This window comes from Cynocephalus volans, chromosome 1, assembly GCF_027409185.1.
Source record: "Cynocephalus volans isolate mCynVol1 chromosome 1, mCynVol1.pri, whole genome shotgun sequence".
Taxonomy (NCBI): Eukaryota; Metazoa; Chordata; class Mammalia; order Dermoptera; family Cynocephalidae; genus Cynocephalus; species Cynocephalus volans.
In genome coordinates, this window is record NC_084460.1 from 81,437,446 (window position 1) to 81,455,760 (window position 18,315).

At 40.5% G+C, this 18,315-nt stretch overlaps 1 protein-coding gene across 2 annotated transcripts in view; it reads right to left on the reverse strand.

The window, feature by feature from the left end:
• Positions 1 to 6,511: 6,511 nt before the first annotated feature.
• Positions 6,512 to 18,315, reverse strand: part of PLCH1 (phospholipase C eta 1) — a 178,994-nt gene continuing 167,190 nt past the window's right edge. The window contains exons 18-22 of one of the 2 annotated variants that reach the window (XM_063103732.1): positions 17,595 to 17,679; positions 13,929 to 14,075; positions 13,614 to 13,693; positions 10,941 to 11,295; positions 6,512 to 8,598 (exon numbers count right to left, since the gene is read on the reverse strand). In XM_063103732.1, coding sequence (XP_062959802.1) covers positions 6,512 to 8,598; positions 10,941 to 11,295; positions 13,614 to 13,693; positions 13,929 to 14,075; positions 17,595 to 17,679 — 2,754 coding nt within the window. Of the gene's footprint in view, positions 8,602 to 10,940; positions 11,296 to 13,613; positions 13,694 to 13,928; positions 14,076 to 17,594; positions 17,680 to 18,315 lie in introns of both variants that reach the window. The other variant, XM_063103722.1, reaches the window with a different exon arrangement.

Below are 18,315 nucleotides of genomic sequence, written 5' to 3' on the forward strand. Positions count from 1 at the left end.
ATGATAGAAAGGACCAGTGTTAGCCTTTTGAAATGTAACGCATCCTTCCACCAGGAGAAGAGAGTAAATCGGAAGCAATATTTCCTTCCAGGAAGAATTGCCGAAATTAGTACCCATAAACACTTAAAGAATTCAGGGATGGTCATTCTCATAGTAACCCTAGTCCTTTCACCTACCTGGCCTCAAACAAAAAAAAGGGAGTGGGGATTATGGTGGGTACCAGTGGACTACTATAAATTTAACCAGGTGGAGTCTCCAATTACAGCTTCTGTGCCAGATATGAATTTTACTGGAGCAAATCAACCCATCCTCTGGCACTTAGTTTGTGGCTATTATTTTGCTGAATATTTTATTCCTGATTCTCATCCATAGGGAAGATCAAAAGCAGCTCACCCTTACATTTGCAAGGACAGTAGTAAATCTTCATTGCCTTGCCCTGGGTCTGTGTAAATTCTCCTGCTGTCTGTAATATATATTTGGTGGTGACCGCAATCATCTTCACATTCCACAATGCATCACGTTCGTCATCTATATTGACTGACATTTTCCTAACTGGACCCAATAAAAAGAACAAGTAACTTGAATGTCCTGATAAGACATGTATGTGTCAGAGGGTAGGCAATAAGTCCCTGATGATTAAGAGGCCTGTGACATCAGTGAAAATTTTAGGGGTCCAGTGGTCTGGAGCATGTAGGGAGACACCCTGAAAGGTAACGCCAGAGAGCCTGACTATGGTAGCCCAAGTGACTGTGCAATTGGAGCTACCCATCATGAACTTGGTGTTAATAAAATATCCCAGAAGAAGGTTGAGAAGTGTAGGAGCAAATTACTGTATGAAGAAAATGTGACTTGCTGGCCTAGACCCTCGCATCCCTGTTGCACTGGTACCACTTCCGCAACTCACACCTATGGCCGCACAGGAAACTCCCTACAACCAACTCACGCAGAAGGGATGATGTTACCCAATTCAAAGACAGTCTAGTGTGACATGCTGGGGTTCTACAGAAATGGCCAACTGCCACAATACAGCTCCTCTCAGGAGTGACCCAAAAAAATAAGCAAACTGCAAGGAGGCTCTTGACAACCAGTTAGATAAGATGATCTATTTTCTTGATGTCAGCCAGCCTCTCTCCTTGGTCAGTCCACTGTTTACACAATGGACTTGTGGACAAAGTGGCCATGATGTCAGGCTCAGATCCTATTCACGGATTGAGAAGCAGGACTCCAGAAACAGAGGGGAGGAACTAGGACCTGCCCCTCTTACTGCAATTCTCAGTGTTACATGCAGTATTTGTACTTTCTGTCCCTACAACCTTACATCTGCTGGATTTGAGATCCTTGTTCCTGGGGAGTATTGCTTCCTAGAAAACACATTAAGTGTTCTTCCAAACTAAAAATTGCAACTAATTTGAACTCCTCATGCCAGTGGATAAGCAATAAAGGAATTATTGTCCTACCTTAAGAGACCCTGACTGCCATAAGGAGCAGGGGTTGTTGTACACAATGGGAGCAAAGACAAGAACGTCTGGAGTGCAGGACTCACTGAGGCACCTCTTGGTAATTCTGTGCCCAGTGACAGTTATAAATGGGCACCCACAGCAACTGTGATCTGACAAAAGAAAACAACTAAAGGGTTCATATCCATCAGGGATGAGAAACAGTGTCAACCCACCAGGCAAGCAACTAGAACAGCCGAATACTGACTGAAGGTGTGGGACACAAGAATGGGTGACAGACAAGGGAGATGGTGACTATCAGCAGTGACTCTGGACCAGCTACAGCACTAGGAGCTACAGCTTGGTTTGCTAATCCTTTTAAAATCTTATTTCAGGGATTGCAACTGACCATTACCTGGAAAAACTTGCATTGCATCTCTCTTCTTGAGGAAGTAGTGAAAGTGTCTTGTTCTCATACAAGATCTGGGATATAAGAGGATGCTAGAAAAGTGAATCAGTGCAGTATATGAGACTCAGGTTACGAACCATCCCAGCACCTTCTCATCCCTGCCTACCTGAGTCTCATATACTGCGCTGATTCACTGTTTATGTTGCTTTTAGCTATTCGGCCATTCCCACAGTAGCTAAGTCCCAACCACGGCTGCTGCGACTGCCATTGCCATCATACACTAAGGAGTCCCCACGTGCAGCCCAACTGACATGGGGAGACTAGTGCACTGTGCCCTGGAGACATTGGCTCCCCAGGGCTGCTCAGACAGGAAACACTGGGAGAAAAGGCCTGGTAGGGTGAACTTCACCACTAACAGAAAGTAGATGGGAAAGATGCTCGGAGATACATTTCTCACCCTTCCTTCCCTACAATGGACTGCTCTGAGATGCAGTCTTTTCCTATGGCTTCCCTGCAGAATTCTGTAAATCTAAGCATCTGGCTGGTTTTGCTGTAAAGATGCAGTCATCTCTGTAACTCAGCCCCTTGTGTTTTCACTCCTTCCTTCTCTGTCTCAATTCTCTCTACCCTCATTCTTGCTTCCCTGGGAATGGACCCCCATACCCCAATAAAATCTTAGAATGTTAGATTTTGCTGCAGGAACTTTTTCAGTGATCTTGGGTTAAGACATTAGCTATTACAGTTTTTAAAAGTGTGTAATTCATGGACGTCATATATACAGAAGCAGAACTTTCTATTTTTCCTTATATTTTCAAGCGCCATATGTGATGTGTTTCTAACTGTATGGACTCTTGGAACAAAACAAATACAACATCTCAGCACCTCTACCAGCTGCTAGCTCTAAAGACAAGTTCTTATCATCATAACCCTAACACCCAGCTGCATACCCGGCCCAGAGTGGATGCTAACTAAATGTTTATTAAAGTCTTCAGAAAAGACAATGGTGTGGAAGGGAAAGAGGACTAATGTAGGAATTGGAATAACCTTGCTCAGCTATTTCCTATCCCCCATGACCTTGGGCAAATCTCATGCTCACTGAGACTCATTTTTGGAGTCTATGAAATAAGGATAACATCATTTCCTCACAGAATTGTTGGAAAGACTAAATGAGATGCAGCATATATGAAAGTCTCTTTGTATCACAGAATGCTATACAAATATCAGCTACTCTTACTCATGGTAAGTGACTAAGTAGCCACTAAATTAAAAGGGAGAGAAAATGATGGGCTGGATGGAAACAGGGAAATGAGAGAACTAAAGAGAAACATGAGAAGATAAACTCAGTCAGGACCACATGAAACTACTGGGAACATGATCCATGCTTCTTCCTCTTTCCAGGAATGCAACAAACTGAGACATCAGACACCCAGTTTTCTCTCATATTTTTTCCTAAGTCTCCTTATTCCTCAATTTAATCATTTAATCATCAGTTTACCAAATGGTTACTGAATGCACATAGGTACCATGCCTTGAGCTAGGAAAAGGGCACGAGGTGTGGCCACTGCCCTCAGAGAGGACTAATTCTAATGGAGGAGGCAGACAGGTGAGCAGATTGATACAGTGGAGTGGAATTGGGGTTTTAGGCACACACAGGCCCCCACACCAGATTGGGTAATTTTTGATGAGCTGGGTACAATCAGAGAGGAGATGATGACCAGGGATGGCTTCCTAGAGACAGGGATCCTCCAGGATGCACTTTAAAGAATGCAGCAGGAAAAGGAGGAAAGGGCAATCCAAGGCAGAGGAGACGAGTCTGCAGGTACCGGCAAGGGCACCATGTCAAAGATGACCCTGTATGTGATGTTATGGAACACTTTCTGTAAGCAATGGGGGCTCACTAAAGGGTTGTAAGTGGGAAAGGTGGCTTGATCAGATTTATGTGGAGAAGCTTTGCTGCTGTCCTCTGTGGATATCGCCCCTGCTGTAGGCAACTCTCCCAGCCACCCACCACTGCTCAGCCTTGGAACTGCCACATAGCCTCCAAGGTATAGGTCAAATGAGAAAATTTTGAAACATCACGGGGCTTGCTTGCTCTAATCAGAGTTTGCAGAGACTAAAGGCTTCCTGAACTCTCTGGCTCTCAAAAGAACAATAATCAGAAAGCCTGTTAATATCTCTATTGACATCTCACTTGTGTGATTTTCTTGTAACTGAGTCCCTTATCTATCCTCTGAACAAGGGAAAGAAACCCTGATGAGTCTAATCTGAACACCAAAAGCTTTTACTAAAAATTTAAGCTTTATTACTCTCTCTTCCTTATTAGGCAATCCTCAAATGGAAATCATGAAATTGCTTTCTCTTCTCTTCCTACGTCCTACCAGTAGAAGAATATAGCATGTACCGGTGACAGACATAGAGAGGCATCTGCGGGATTGGTCTGATAACCCACCACTTGGCCACAACCATTTATGCTATAAGTAGATTACTTTGAGGCAGGGTTGACATCCAAATGTAAATTGGATTTTTTTTTTTAAGAACAAAGATCCCAGAATAAAGGAGCTCAAATGTTCTCACTGCAAAGAAATTACACATTTCCAAGATGAGGAATATGCTAACTACTCTGATTTGACCATCACACATATATTGAAATATAACTCTGTACCTGATAAACATGTACAATGGTCCCACTCTGGGTCCTGGCTCCAGGACGTTGGGAAACTTCCTTATTATGTATTTCTGTTTCCTCATTTATAAAATGGGGACAATAATAGCATCTACCTTAGAAAGTTATTGTGATGCTTAAATAAAATTTAAATGCACCTAAAAAAAAAAGAGAGAGAACAAAGATCCCATTAAATCATAAGAAGCAGCTAAATTCTACTGTTTTGCAAGTAAATTTCAACACGTTTATGTCATGTCAATCTCTTCCAAGGCAAAGATACTTTAACAACAAACCAAGGTCTAAGGATGGAATTTTGGAAGTTTAGAGTTCCCAAGAAGACAAAAGTGTCTTGGGTTCACCATTACACTCCTGCCCCCGTCCAGCTCCCCAGCACCTGTCCAAAAGGAGGAAGGCCCCCAACAGTGGGGAAAGGTTCAGTTGGGGACTGAGGGAACCAAGGACTGCTTTCTCTCCTCCCAACTCTTCCCCCACAGCACAAAGCTCCAGTCTCGTCTGCCAGACACAGCATCTCACCTGCCCTCCCCACACAGCCTACACAGCCACCCACTACCACCACCACCACCACCATCACACCACTCTACCATTATCACCTCCACCACCACCACCACCACCACCACCACCATGGCCAGTTGGGAAGGATTATTTTTAAAACTTGCAATATCAACACCTAACAAATGCAAAGAAACATCATATTTGATTTCTTTCCAAGTTACCTTACAAATATGCTCTTTCAAGCATAATGAAAATACTCAGAGACATAAATGGCTGCTTAAAACTGCCCCCTCTGCAGTTCTCTATTCTGCTGCAAAGATATAAAAAAAGAAATATGGCCAAGTATTACAGGCCCCTTACTCAACGGTCATTGTATTAACTTCAATTGCAAAAAAAAAAAAAAAAAAATTCACCAAATGTTTAAAAATCTGCTTTAATTACATTTTCATTAATTCCAGGAAGAACTTCATTTCAGTTAATGTTACAAAAAAAGCACAGAGGGACAGATGAACATGCAATTAAAAAATGGATTCACAGTGAAAATAACACATCGGTACTAAAATATAGTTACCTGGTTCCCTGAAGGGAAAAGGTGTATTCTTATTATCTGCTCACTTGGATTTTATTATGAGAAAATATTTTTCTGTAAGCTTTGGGGAAGTTTTCAATGTGTGCTGCTATGACTGTTGGAGTCTGACAGCAGTCCCTCATTCTAGAGCCATTGTCTGCAGTCTATAACTTAATCCAAAAATTCAAAACTACAACAAACAGCTTGGCAACTGGGTTCTTGTTACATACAAAGCTGTTAGCAAAAATATGTAACAAAATTTATGTAAAACAAACAATTTTGTCCTTATATACAGAAGTATGTTTTCTTCCTCTTATCCTCACAGCCTACTCTAAAAGGGGATGGGGAGGATGTGGGGAGCAGCTACGATCCCCTCTAAACTCTTTCTGGGTAGGGTGAGGAAATTTTAAAAGGCAAGGTAACTATTTTAAACTTTTAGCTGAGTTATAAAAATGCATCTGGGCATCTGGACAAAGAAATAAAAGTAGGAAAAATGATAACGGCTTAAAATAAAGAATTCATTCCTTTGTTGTTTGCAAAGTCTCTTAATCAACTCAACAGAGAGTAAAAATGACTACATTGGTGACTGCGATCTGAGGACACAGTAAAGAACATCTTGGTGAAAAATACATACATTATAACCCAAGCTGCTGAGAAGTTACATCTAGGGCATGCACATATTTCATACCCATACAGTTTACAACACCTCAGGGGGAAAGATCATAGGGACAGGGAATGTCACCAAATCTATATACCGACACATAAACAGGGAAAACACATGAAGTCAAAGGGAGGCCAAAAATATAAGTTGAAAAACACATTTGAAAATCATTTCAAAGCCAAAGACCATATTTACTGAAAACTGAAAACTCTGACATTCTACAGAATACCTTGTAAACATTGAAAATGCAGTGGTATAGAATTCACAGTCTCAAAAGAAAATAAATTTCTGGTTTATCATCACTGCTTGGCTCAGTCTGCAAAACCGAATTATCTGAACAAAACTGGTCGACGTAGCCGAGGCGAAGGGCGGTGCACGCGCCCTCCGGGAGGCCGCGGCCCTCCAGGCCCCGCTGCACGCTGCCCAGGTAGCCCGCGATGTACGAGCCGGTGGAGTGCCGGTTCACCGCCGGGCCGGCTGCTGCGGGTTTGTTCCTAAGAACCACTCCTCCCCCGCTGCCGGGGTTCACAACTCTTTGCTTGTTGGCTTCCTGTTTCTCCTTGGCACGACTGGCAATATTGCGCACTCTGCTCTGACTTCTGGATGACAACTTTCTGACCAGCGCCCTGGGGAACTGATTGGCGTCCTGCTTTGAATAGAGCACTTGGCAGCTGTCTTCCTGGTCAAAGGACACGAGCTTTCGAAGCTGTGCGGTCAGGGCATCGATAGGCTCTAAGGACTTTGTCTTCACAGTCACACTCTTCTTGTCTCGATTGCCAGTTGTAACAAAACTCTTACTAATACACTGGTACTTGCTCTCAAAATTGCAGGTGATGTCCTCTGACGTTAAGTCCCCCAGACTTTTGGATTTGCAAGGACTGGGCAGTTTCAGAGCAGGCAAAGGAGGATGTGTGGACTGCTTGGGTGCAGGGGTATGCATATCTTGAACACTAGACTGCTTCATTTTTGAACAGGTCTGATTCATTTTTGCATCTGAATTTGAGAAATGGTTATGCACTAAGCCAGCACCCTGATAGGATAGACAAGAAATACCTTGATTTTTGACATCTTGAATATTGTTGAATATTTCAGGGACAGAAGGGTGGAAAGTCTCTTTACAATAGCCATTTCTTAAACCTCTTTGAAAGTATTCCACCACATCCTGTCTGTACTTCAGTTTTAAAGGAGAAGCAATTTGACTCGTGCCCTCTCTCCTACATTCATAGGTTGTTAGAGACAGATTTTCTGACTCTCCATCAATTTCTACAAGGCTGCTATTTTCAGAATTTAAGCAGAGAGTGGGATCAGCTATTATTTCCTCCAGTGTCAAGTCAGCAGAAGTGGCAGGGCTGCAGCTCTTCAGTATTTCCCAGTCTTCTCCATTGATGGGACTTTTTGGCAGCCAGCCATGAGAAGTATTAGGGGACCCAGGCAGCTTGGGTTCCATGGCCCTTGTCTTGGCCTTACCAGAAAGGTCATTATCTGTTTTGGTTTTAGAGATGGGAGAATACGTAGTTTCATGGACAGCTGTGTATGCTGCATGTTTGGTGGTCTTTGAACTTGGGAATGCAATCAGCTCAGGAGATGAGCACATGAAGGATGACTTGGGTTTTCCCTTGGCAAAACCATGCTTAAAGGGCGTTTGTAGGCTTAGGGGAGGCAAGGGAGGATGACCTGACATCACGCTGGTACTATGAAGATGAGAAAGGACTGTAAAGCTAGCCTGATTGCTGGTTTCCTCAAACTGGCCAATCAGCGCTGAGATGGAACTGCCTGGCTCATTCTCATTTGTTAAAGTGACATTGTCAATAAGATGGGAAATTTCACTCCCCTGCAGAATCGAAGTTGAATGTAAGTCAGGTGTGTCAGAACAGAGCGTGGAGACATCTGATAAAGAAAAGGATGTTGCAGCTCTACTCTTACCCTTATCACCTTCCAGGTTCTTAATCTCCAGATTGCTTTGAGAAAAGACGCCTCCTGACAATGTGCTTTTACCTTCCACGGAGCCCTCAGCATTCCTCTTTTCCTTGGTTTTCACACCATGCAGATCTTGTGTTAGGTTAACCATAGGATCAAGAGCCAAATGCTGTCTTGGCGAGAGAGATTTGCTGGGACGGTGATTTTCCTGGCAATCACTTGTCACATTGGATTTGGTTCCCCCACCCTTAGGACCTGGCACTCCCAACTGCTCTTCTGTGATCGACATGTTGGCAATAGAAACAGTGGAGTCTCCTTGGCAGGGGTCTTTGTGGAGGAGCACACTGGAGGAGGAGGAGAACTTTTTGTTAAAATTTGGAGAACGTGGATCTTTTGTACTTCCCTTCCCTTTTCTTCTGCCATCCTCATCTTCTGCTGAGTGAGACAAACAACATTTTAGGTTAATGTATCACTTAACGTAGGACCTGCAAACACTCATGTTTGTCTTCAGACAGACAAATGGATAATGTAAATCTGTTACACTGTGACAATATAATTATGGATTGCATATGTTTGCAACAAAGTGTCTGTGTGATGAATCAATGGTAAAATATATTTATAGGAATTTCATTGAAGCTTTCCTGTGAGTATCTATTACATCAGTTACAGATGTAATATTCATTGTCAAAAAAAAATGTCAATGAGTTACCATATTTTTATGGTGAGAATTACCTTGTTTCCTATTCAGATTTGTACTACACAGAAGCATGGCAATAAAAACAGAACAAGACAGCTCTGTTAAACAAAGTACTGTGGCACCTGTAAGCAAGACACTATAAGCTTTCAAAGTTATACATGTATTAGTAAAAAATCAAATAGTATCATTTTTAAAAGTTTGGCAAAAGATTTAATTTAACCAATTAATATCTAAAATAACTGGAGGTGCAATAAGTGCATAAAAATATCCACATATATTGACTTAAAATGTAAAGATAAAGAACTGGTCATCAATTCTATGTCATTGCTAATATCTAATTTTTTGTTAATCATACTTTTGTTTTAGATACACAAATTTCATATTGCATTCTTCCATAAAAGTGGTAGCAAAATGTCAGGTACAGTAAACTATAAAAACACACAATTAACAGTTATTTGGGTTATCCCATCGTGGTTAGTATAGTGCTAAGATATTAGATGTTCAACTCTTGATCAGATTATCTCAATCACCTTTTAATGCTTTTAGAGTCATGATACACAAGAAAAAAGAATTTAACTTTTTATTAAATATTTTCGTAACTAAAAAATACTTCATCATAAAAATTTTGAAACTCCCAAAAATTATAAAGAAAAAATTAAATATCCTCTGAAGTTACCACTCAGAGACAACCACTGTAAGCTTTTGCAGAGGAACAAGATAAAGTATAGAATTTTGTATTCTTTTTCTCCACTTAATTTTTTTAATGAAATTTAACTTGAATCATTGCATGACTATGTATTGTTCCATGTTTACCATAATTTTAATACATATATGATTAATTTATATAATAGTTTTTTAAAGGTAGGAAAGAAACATCACCTCAGTATTGCTTTCTAACTCACCTTAAGTGTATTAACATCTTAACTGTGGCATTAGCAGGATTAATTATTACCAATTTCTACTGAAAATAGATTTATTTTCCCCACAGATGGGGTTTTGAAATAAAATTTAAAGCACATATTTCATCTCTTCTCTGACTCTGCTCTCAGCAAAGTTTCATACTTTTAAACTCTCTTTTGCTTCTTCAAACAAACTATTCAAGAATTGTTTTTTCTCCCTGGAACATCTTACTACAAAAATTGATATAAGCAAAATGGTGTTTGCTGGGAAATACATCATTGATATTAGATCATTTGATAAAAGAATAATTTTGCTAAAGAAAACAGGTATTACATTCTACGTGTCTGAGATGATTCTAATTTAATTAAAACGTGTTTCTTCCACAGACATCAAATGGACATGGTTTTGGCATTTAAATTACCTAGAGTAGGACAGGGGAAGGGAGTCACCAACACAAGTCAAGAGTTCTTTAGCACACCAGAAGGCAGTCACCACTCTTTACTGAGTTCCTGATGAGTCAGCAACACACTCAAATTAAGGGAATAAATGGACAGCGCCTGGTCCTTATGTGCGTGGAGACTACAGCTGGGCGCGAGGGGCAGATGTGCTCCCTTTTCTGCCAGCATCCAAAGGTCAGGGAAGTGAAGCCACAGGAAAACATGTCTTGTGCCACCCTTAGTCTTAGGGAAGCAAAGACTTTTCAAGTGAAGAAGACGGTTTGCTTTTAACATCTGGCTTTCCTTCTCCATAAGCATTTCCAACAATGGAAATGTGTTTTATGGTGGGTAAAGTAATACGACCATATTCAGCCTCAGAGAAATCAGTAAATATGGTCCCACTTGGAAAACCAATAATTCTACTCGTATTTTGCTGGGTTTTTTTCCTCCCTCCTTCTAGCCTTGCAGACCCACACGCTCCAGGCCATCACACCTAAAGCCCCCCTTATCTCTCACTGTCAATGTCAGGTGTCACTGTTATTTTAAAGCTTCAGGTGAGAAGGAAATAGCTCTTCTACCACCCTCCCTCCAAATTTTGAAATCTTCTGGTTTAGAAGATAACATTAAAAATTATTTATTTTTCAGTACATTTTACTTTGACTACTGAATGTCAACCATGTCATAATGGGCCAAATACAGCTTATAAGGGTTTATTCTTAGAAAAATGTAAAGTATCTTACCCTGAGAGTTTTCTTTTCCTTCTGTATCTTTTGCTGTTTCAGATAAGGGAAGTGACAAAGCTCCCAGAAGACTTTTGTCAACAGGCATAGAGACAGGGCGAATTTGCAAACTCCGTGTGGTCCTCCGCAGGACACCATCTTGATCTCTTGTGGCCTCAGACACAGAATCCTTTATCTCTACCATTTCTTGGAAGCCCATTTTGCTCTTTTTCCTGTCCTTGGCTGGGGCACTGGCTGTGCGTCGCAGAATTCTATCTCCAATCGATCGTTTCCGGACATAATGGGAATTGTTTTCTGAAGAACTGTGCCTGGGATTCTTATTAAACAGTCCCTTCAGACCTTGGAGCTGTCTGTTCTGAAGACACAAAAGGACCAACCACAAGTTAAGTAAATGCCACTGTGTCAACAACTTGCCTTTGACATGGCAGTTCCATGAAAAATGAGTACAAGATGAAATTTTACAGCGTTGAAGTATATTCAAACCAAGGAAACAGCAGCTGATAGCATGTTTGCACAATGTCATGCACCTCTTATCAACCTTACTTTGTAAGAAGTCAGCTTTCCATTTTCATAACCAAGCTTTCCCAGAAGAGTCACCTACCCAGAAATGACAAGGTAGTGGGAAAGTTTCCACAGTTATTAACTGTTACAAACTTCAGCTGCCTTAAAGCGACAGACACACATTTCAAAGTGGTAAGCAGGAAAATGGAGTGATATGAGAAAGCATGCCGCCATAACCATTCAAAAAGAAATATGCCAGCAAGAACAAAGCATCATGCTGACAAACTACCTTTGTAGCTCCTAGAAAGTGCAATATAGTATAACTGGGGTTGAGTATTAAAGGGCTCCACTGCAAAGGAAAAACAAAAACACAACAAAACACAGTTTGGGCTCATTTAAGAAGGTGGCATAAGTAAACACAAAAGAAAAATGCATATATTCCTTTCTCCTGGTTTTGGTGATTCAGTCTTACATTCATTCATCATTCAACCAACCTCACCACACTGTGGTATATGCATCCCAACCCGAATTGAACACACCGTGGACATTTACTTAGGAGAGAAACCAGAAGTCCTGTAGATACTTTATTTATCATATTTTAATTTATTTCTGACTCAAGTTTTAAACAAATTCTGAATTTTATCTTTTCCCTCAATCATGATAAATGCTAGAGATATTACATAGTTAACCTGGGGTTCCTAGAATTCAAAAATCATTTCTGAATCATTTACATTTGTGTCTATGTAGACCATGGAAAAGATCTCAACAAGTAACACAAACAGAAACGCAGGACTAAACACAGAATGGAAAGCTATAAAACTTCTCCACTCTTAGAAATTAGGATCTTTAGGCTCTCCTCTAATTCAGGCTGAATTGGTCCATTCCTTACCAATTGGGTTGTAAGAATAATAATGTTAATATTGACCATATTTTTGAGCATTTACTATGTACCAGGTAGCTTTTTAAGGAAAATAAATACTTACATACTTTACTTATGAGGTAGGTACTAATTCTATCCCACATTTACAGGTGAGGAAGCTGGAGCACAAAGAGTCAATATACCTCTGGAGGAGAAGCTCCAGGCTATATAGACTTGCTGGTAAAAAGCAATGGACATTCCTAGGCCCTATTCCGGGCTCTTACAGTCCTTCCAAATCACATCTGATCCTAAAAATTCATACTAGTAGCCAAGTCCCCAATTACTTGGCATGACCAGAGGACAGCCAAATGATTTATAAACCTCCATGGAGTTCTACAGTGAAGAAAGCTGCATCAGGAAAGAATTAGAATAGATTTTGTGGACCTTAAGTCCTATGGTGGCTTTAAAATTCATTCACAAGTTTTACATTTTCAGTTCAAAACAATGGCATCAAATGAATGCATCCTGCCTAGAACTGGCTGAGATAACAGCCCACATAGCACGGGTAATTCATCAAACATCTGAGACACTATATTTCCCCTATAGCCAGCTGGGTCTTTTTAAGGATTAAAATCAAATTCAACATTTAACTCTGTCTTTATTGTTTTAGCTAAACATATGATTGCTTGAGCGAATAATACTTTTCTCAATTCTGTTAAGCCTAGAGAGGACCCCTGGGTGGAAGGAATGAGTACACACTTCTAACCAGTGGAAAGAGCACAGGTAGATGGGGACATGAGTGGGACAGCAGGCTGGGCTTCCCTGTAGTTTCCTGTTAAAGAACAGTCTGTCAAAATGTATATTCCTTTTATGCAATTATAGATGGTCCCTGACTTAATGATGGTTCGACTTATTTTCGACTTTACAATGGTGTGAAAGCCATAGGCAATCAGTAGAAACTGTATTTCTAGTACCCATATGACAACCATTCTGTTTTTCACTTTCAGTAGTTTTCAATAAATCACATGAGACACTCAACACTTTATTATAGAATAGGCTTTATGTTAGATGACTTCGCCCAACTGTAGGCTAATGCAAGTGTTCTGAGCACATTAAAGGTAGGCTAGGCTAAGCTATGATCTCCAGTAGGTTAGGTGTATTAAATACATTTCTGACTTAATATTTTCAGCTTATGATGGGCTTATTGGGATGTAACCCCATCGTAAGTCAAGGAGCATCTGTAGCCGATCAGGAACTGTGTTGAGGATCATATTATTATCGTACGTGGCTTTAAGCTCTATGATCTTTCTCACCTTTCCAAAGATTTCATTGATTGTTATGTGGACAAATATGGATGCTTCTGTCAGTCCTTCCAGATAGACATGCCGGTAGCCTGATAAAAGTAAAGAAAGTCAGTAGTTGAACTTGCATTTAGCTTTTCCATGTGGGCAACAGAAATGAATATCTGACTTGACTATATATAGTTCCTTACATTTTACATAAGCATGTTAACATATGACACATTTTATATGTTACATATGCTATCATGTAAGTCACACATCATAGACTAAATTTTCCAAAGGAAAAGGAATGGTCAGTCTAGAGAGCAAAGGCTGGCTCATACCTACCAGGCACTAAGCTGCTGAAGGTCACAGTTCTTTGTCCAACAAAGTCTCGTCCAATGGGATCATGATCCCATACGAGGAACCGAACCAAAGCTATTTCTGGCATATGTACTGTAAATGTCAGGGTTTCTTCCCACACAGGGTTAAATCCTCAGAGAAACAAGAAAAAATAAAATCAGAAAAGCATAGGGCTTGGCTGAAAATCAGTTGGCAGCACATTTGCAAAGCAGACAGTGAAAATTGCTTGCAATGGTTATTAAACACGCGAAGACAACCAAGCCACTTCAGGATGCCTTATTGAAATAAAGTCTTGGAATTTACCCCACAGCTAGGAAATAATTGGTAAGAAAATTGCCTGTAAATTATCACAACAGTTCTATTAATCTTTGATGTCCAATTGTATTGTAGAGAAAGCACTTTAATATTCATAACACTTCAGTAAGTTCAAAAATTATCTATAGTAGTGACCTAAGAATATTTTAGCAAAAATAAAGAATGATACCCCCAATAGAATTATGCTCCTCAACTACCAAAGATTCTGCTACTGTAAAACCCACCATAAACCATTTTATAAGATGCTTGCAGGTTTTAACACTATTGTATGTATATTATTTCTATCTAATTCTCATAGTAATTCTTTAAAAGTGGCAGTGCAAGATTTTTGTTTTTATTTTTTCCTAATTAAGGAAAAATATATATTGCTGACTTTCAAAAATAAATAACTTTTAAAAATTACACATCACATGCTCATTTTTAAAATTAGGAAACATCAGTATTTATTCATTTATTGTTATTTAAAAAATTTTTTTTAATATATATATATTTTTTTTACATTCTCTGGTGTTGTGGAGCAGTTGGGAGGGAGGGGGAGAGGGGAAAGGGGAATAAAATGGGATGGAAGAAGGAGAAAGGAGGGGTGGGATTGAGGGCGGTGGCATCCCCTCATTCCCACAGGGGAGACCAGGGGGCTTCCAGTGAGGGCTTGGTCATTGCCAGGCTGGGTGCAGATGTCATGGGATTCTGGCAAAAGCTCTCACCCCCCACCACCCCAGCTCAGGAACCTGGGGATCTTTTTGCCGCAGCTTGGGGGTCATCACTGGGCTGGTTGCATGTGTCTGGCGGTGAGGTCAAGGCCCCCAGCCCCCACTGCCCAAGCTCGGGAGAGCACGGGGTGCTTCCTGTGGAGGCTCGATGGTTGTTGCTGGGCTGGTTGCGGGTGCCAGGGGGGCATGGCCAAGGCCCCTGGCCCTCCATCGCTCTGGCTCAGGAGAGCTCGGGGAGCTTCCTGCAGTAGCTCAGTGGTCATTGCTGGGCTGGTTATATGTGTCAGGCGGCATGACTGAGGCCCCTAGCCCTCCCCCCTTTCTGGCTTGGTAGCCCAGCGGACTTTGGTCCTCCTTAGAGTTGTAGGTGTTCTTTGGAAATGAGGCCTTTACTAGTTAATATCAAACTTTGTCTCTGGTTGTGGGTACTTTGTTTTTTCTTTCAGTTCTGTGTTGGATTATTTGCTGTTCTCACCACTTAAACTGCACTGGAACTAATTTGTTGTCCTTTGCTTACTTCTAAAATGGGGGAACTTTTGGTGGGGACAAGAACTTGAGCTCTGTGGTTGAGCTAAATTGATGCTTTGCTGCTGGTTCCCTGGGGAAGAATTTTTGTGCAGCTCAGGTTTTAATGGTTGACTTCATAGGCACTTCTGGCTCTCCTGAGATCCAGTGGACCTGGGTTGTGTGGAAACTCTGGTCTGGGCCTGAGTCTTTTCATCAAACTGTACCCCATGCAATTCTACATTCCTGACCAGTCTCCTCTGAGTGGGTCCTATGCTGATTGGGGGGCAGATCAACTGTCCTTGCTGTGCCCTGTGTCCCCCCTGTGGGGCTGTCTCCCCAATTGCCCATGCTCCAAACATTTCCATGGGATGGAACCTGTACTGGTCCCTTGCAATGACTCACTGGCCTCTGAGTGGCTCCTTCTTCTCAGTTGTTGTGGCTCCTTGCTACTATGTGGGTCCACGGGAACCCTATTAGTGGTCTTGCTGGCCCCGGAGGCCACCAAGGCCCTCTTCTCCCCTGCAGCCTCCAAGCTGTGGCTTTTGCCAGCTCCTGCTCTGTGTGCTCAGCAGCTCCAGCCTGGAAGCAGCCATGATTCGAAATGGTCACAACATTTTTCTCCCTCTCATTGTGGCTTCCGCCTTCATGAACTCCGCAGGTCTCTCCTCCTCTTCCCCTGAGCTCTAGCGGCACCAACTTGGCTCTTGTTGCTTTTTTATAGTTGCATATTGGTCAATTTGTGGGAGAGAGTGACATTGGGGACAGCCTATTCTGCAATCTTGACCAGTATTTGTAACATCAGTATTTGTAACTCATTTTATGGTTGAGAAAATTGATGTTCATAGGAAATAATGTGCCTAGGTCATAAAGTTAGTAACAGAGCCAAATTAGACTGTACACTATTGATTCCCAGTGTCTTCTCATGAAACAAGGCCTTACTACATGAAAGATCATATATTTTCAAAGCTACTGAAAATGAATAGAAAAAGTATAAGATTCAACACAAATACTAAAAGGCAAAAATACATTTACTTAGAAAAATTCCCTCAGACAGAGTAATTATAAAAACTGATAAAAATTAAAGTACACCATAAATTTCTGTTTTTTCTTTCTAAAAAAATGAAAGTACATCTTATTAAATGCATGCATTCAGGAAGTATCAACCATTTACCCCTATAAACAGCCTCAAGCTAATAAAATAATGATGGGCTGAAAATCACTGAGATGCCCCTCCTGAACAAGAGAGATTATCCTCTTGTTGACTTAGTGATGACCTTCCAATCACTTGAGACTAAAGAAAAATAATCTACTGAACACTGGCGGGAAAACACAACATAGGAAGGTTGCTTTCTTTAAGCATGTTATTTCCTAAGTAATTGGCTTGCCAATTACTTTTATGCAATTGCGAACTCCCACGTTCCTACAAGGTCTCCCTATGGAACTATAATTTCTCAAATGTTTTCTTGATTAGGGTTTACACTTATTCTAGACTATTAATGACGAGAGATTGAGAAAAATAGGTATGCAATAACATTTGTCAAATGTATGAACAAATGAATACAATTTTAGAAGATGACCAAGAAAAAGACATAAGGCTTGGGTAAAGAAAGCTTTCTTTACGTTATGGCCAAAATATAAGAAAAATGCTGCCCATTCACTACATGTACATATTCAAGAAGGAAACTTGCCAAAGCGCTCTGCACTTGTCTTTAGAGTTTTAAATTCTCCAGAAAAGATGAGAAATTATCAGGACATGTAGGCTTCACAAATGAGTTTTGAGGAAGCTCATGTCATAAAAACACATTTCTATAACAAGTTGTTTTCCTAAGTGAATTTTTAACCCAGTTCTTTAAAAAATCATATATTCTTGTCACTAGAAAGAATTTTTGCTCCAAAAGCAGAAGTCCTGAGGGGCTAGATTATGATACCATTAAAACATACCATGCATCAATCCCACAGTTACTTAGTTTTATGTGTTGAGAAGATCTTAACAAACTGAGATGGCATTTATGGATATTAGAGACTAGCTGATCTTCTACATAGACTCATTTTTCTTTTTCAGTACAAATTCTATTTCTAGAACATCCTCATTAAAAGTGAACACAGATTGTCATCTTACCATTGTCATCCACCACACGGGTTTGATCTTTACAACAATCTACTGGCAATCCAATAATTTCAACTTCGACAAAAGGATCAATGATCTACATAAACAGAAATAAAGTATTATTCAAATGATACACTTCTACACATATGTTAATTTGAGAACATTGGCCAAAACGTCCACATTTCAACAGCAACCAATTTTACTAGGTGCTTACTAAGAAAGAAGAATGGTACTAGGTGTAGCAGATTCAGATATACAAGACAGGAGTTTAAAAAAAAAAAGATATTAAATTCTTGCTAGCCAATTTCTACTAGTGCTACATGAACTTTACCTAATGAACCTACAATTTCAGTTCAGGGTACATACCCAACAGAAATGAGAGAATTTGCCCAGCACAAATGCTCAGATCAGCTGTCTTCGTAAGTCAAACACTGGAAACAACCTAAATGTCTATCCCAACCAGGATGGCTAATGTGGAATACTCATTTAATAAATACCATATAAGAGTGAAAAGAGAACAAAGTTCTGCTACATAGATATAATGCTGAGCAAGCCAGACATAAAAGAGTATTTACTGTAAGAGTCCATTTATGTTAACTTTGAGAACAGACAAAAATTAGTCTGATGGTGACATGGGCTGGGTTTTGCTATGGTGAGGTAGATATTGACTGGGAGGGTTGATGGGAGCCTTTTGAGGATTTTGAATACGTTGTCCTGACCTAGGTGGCATGAT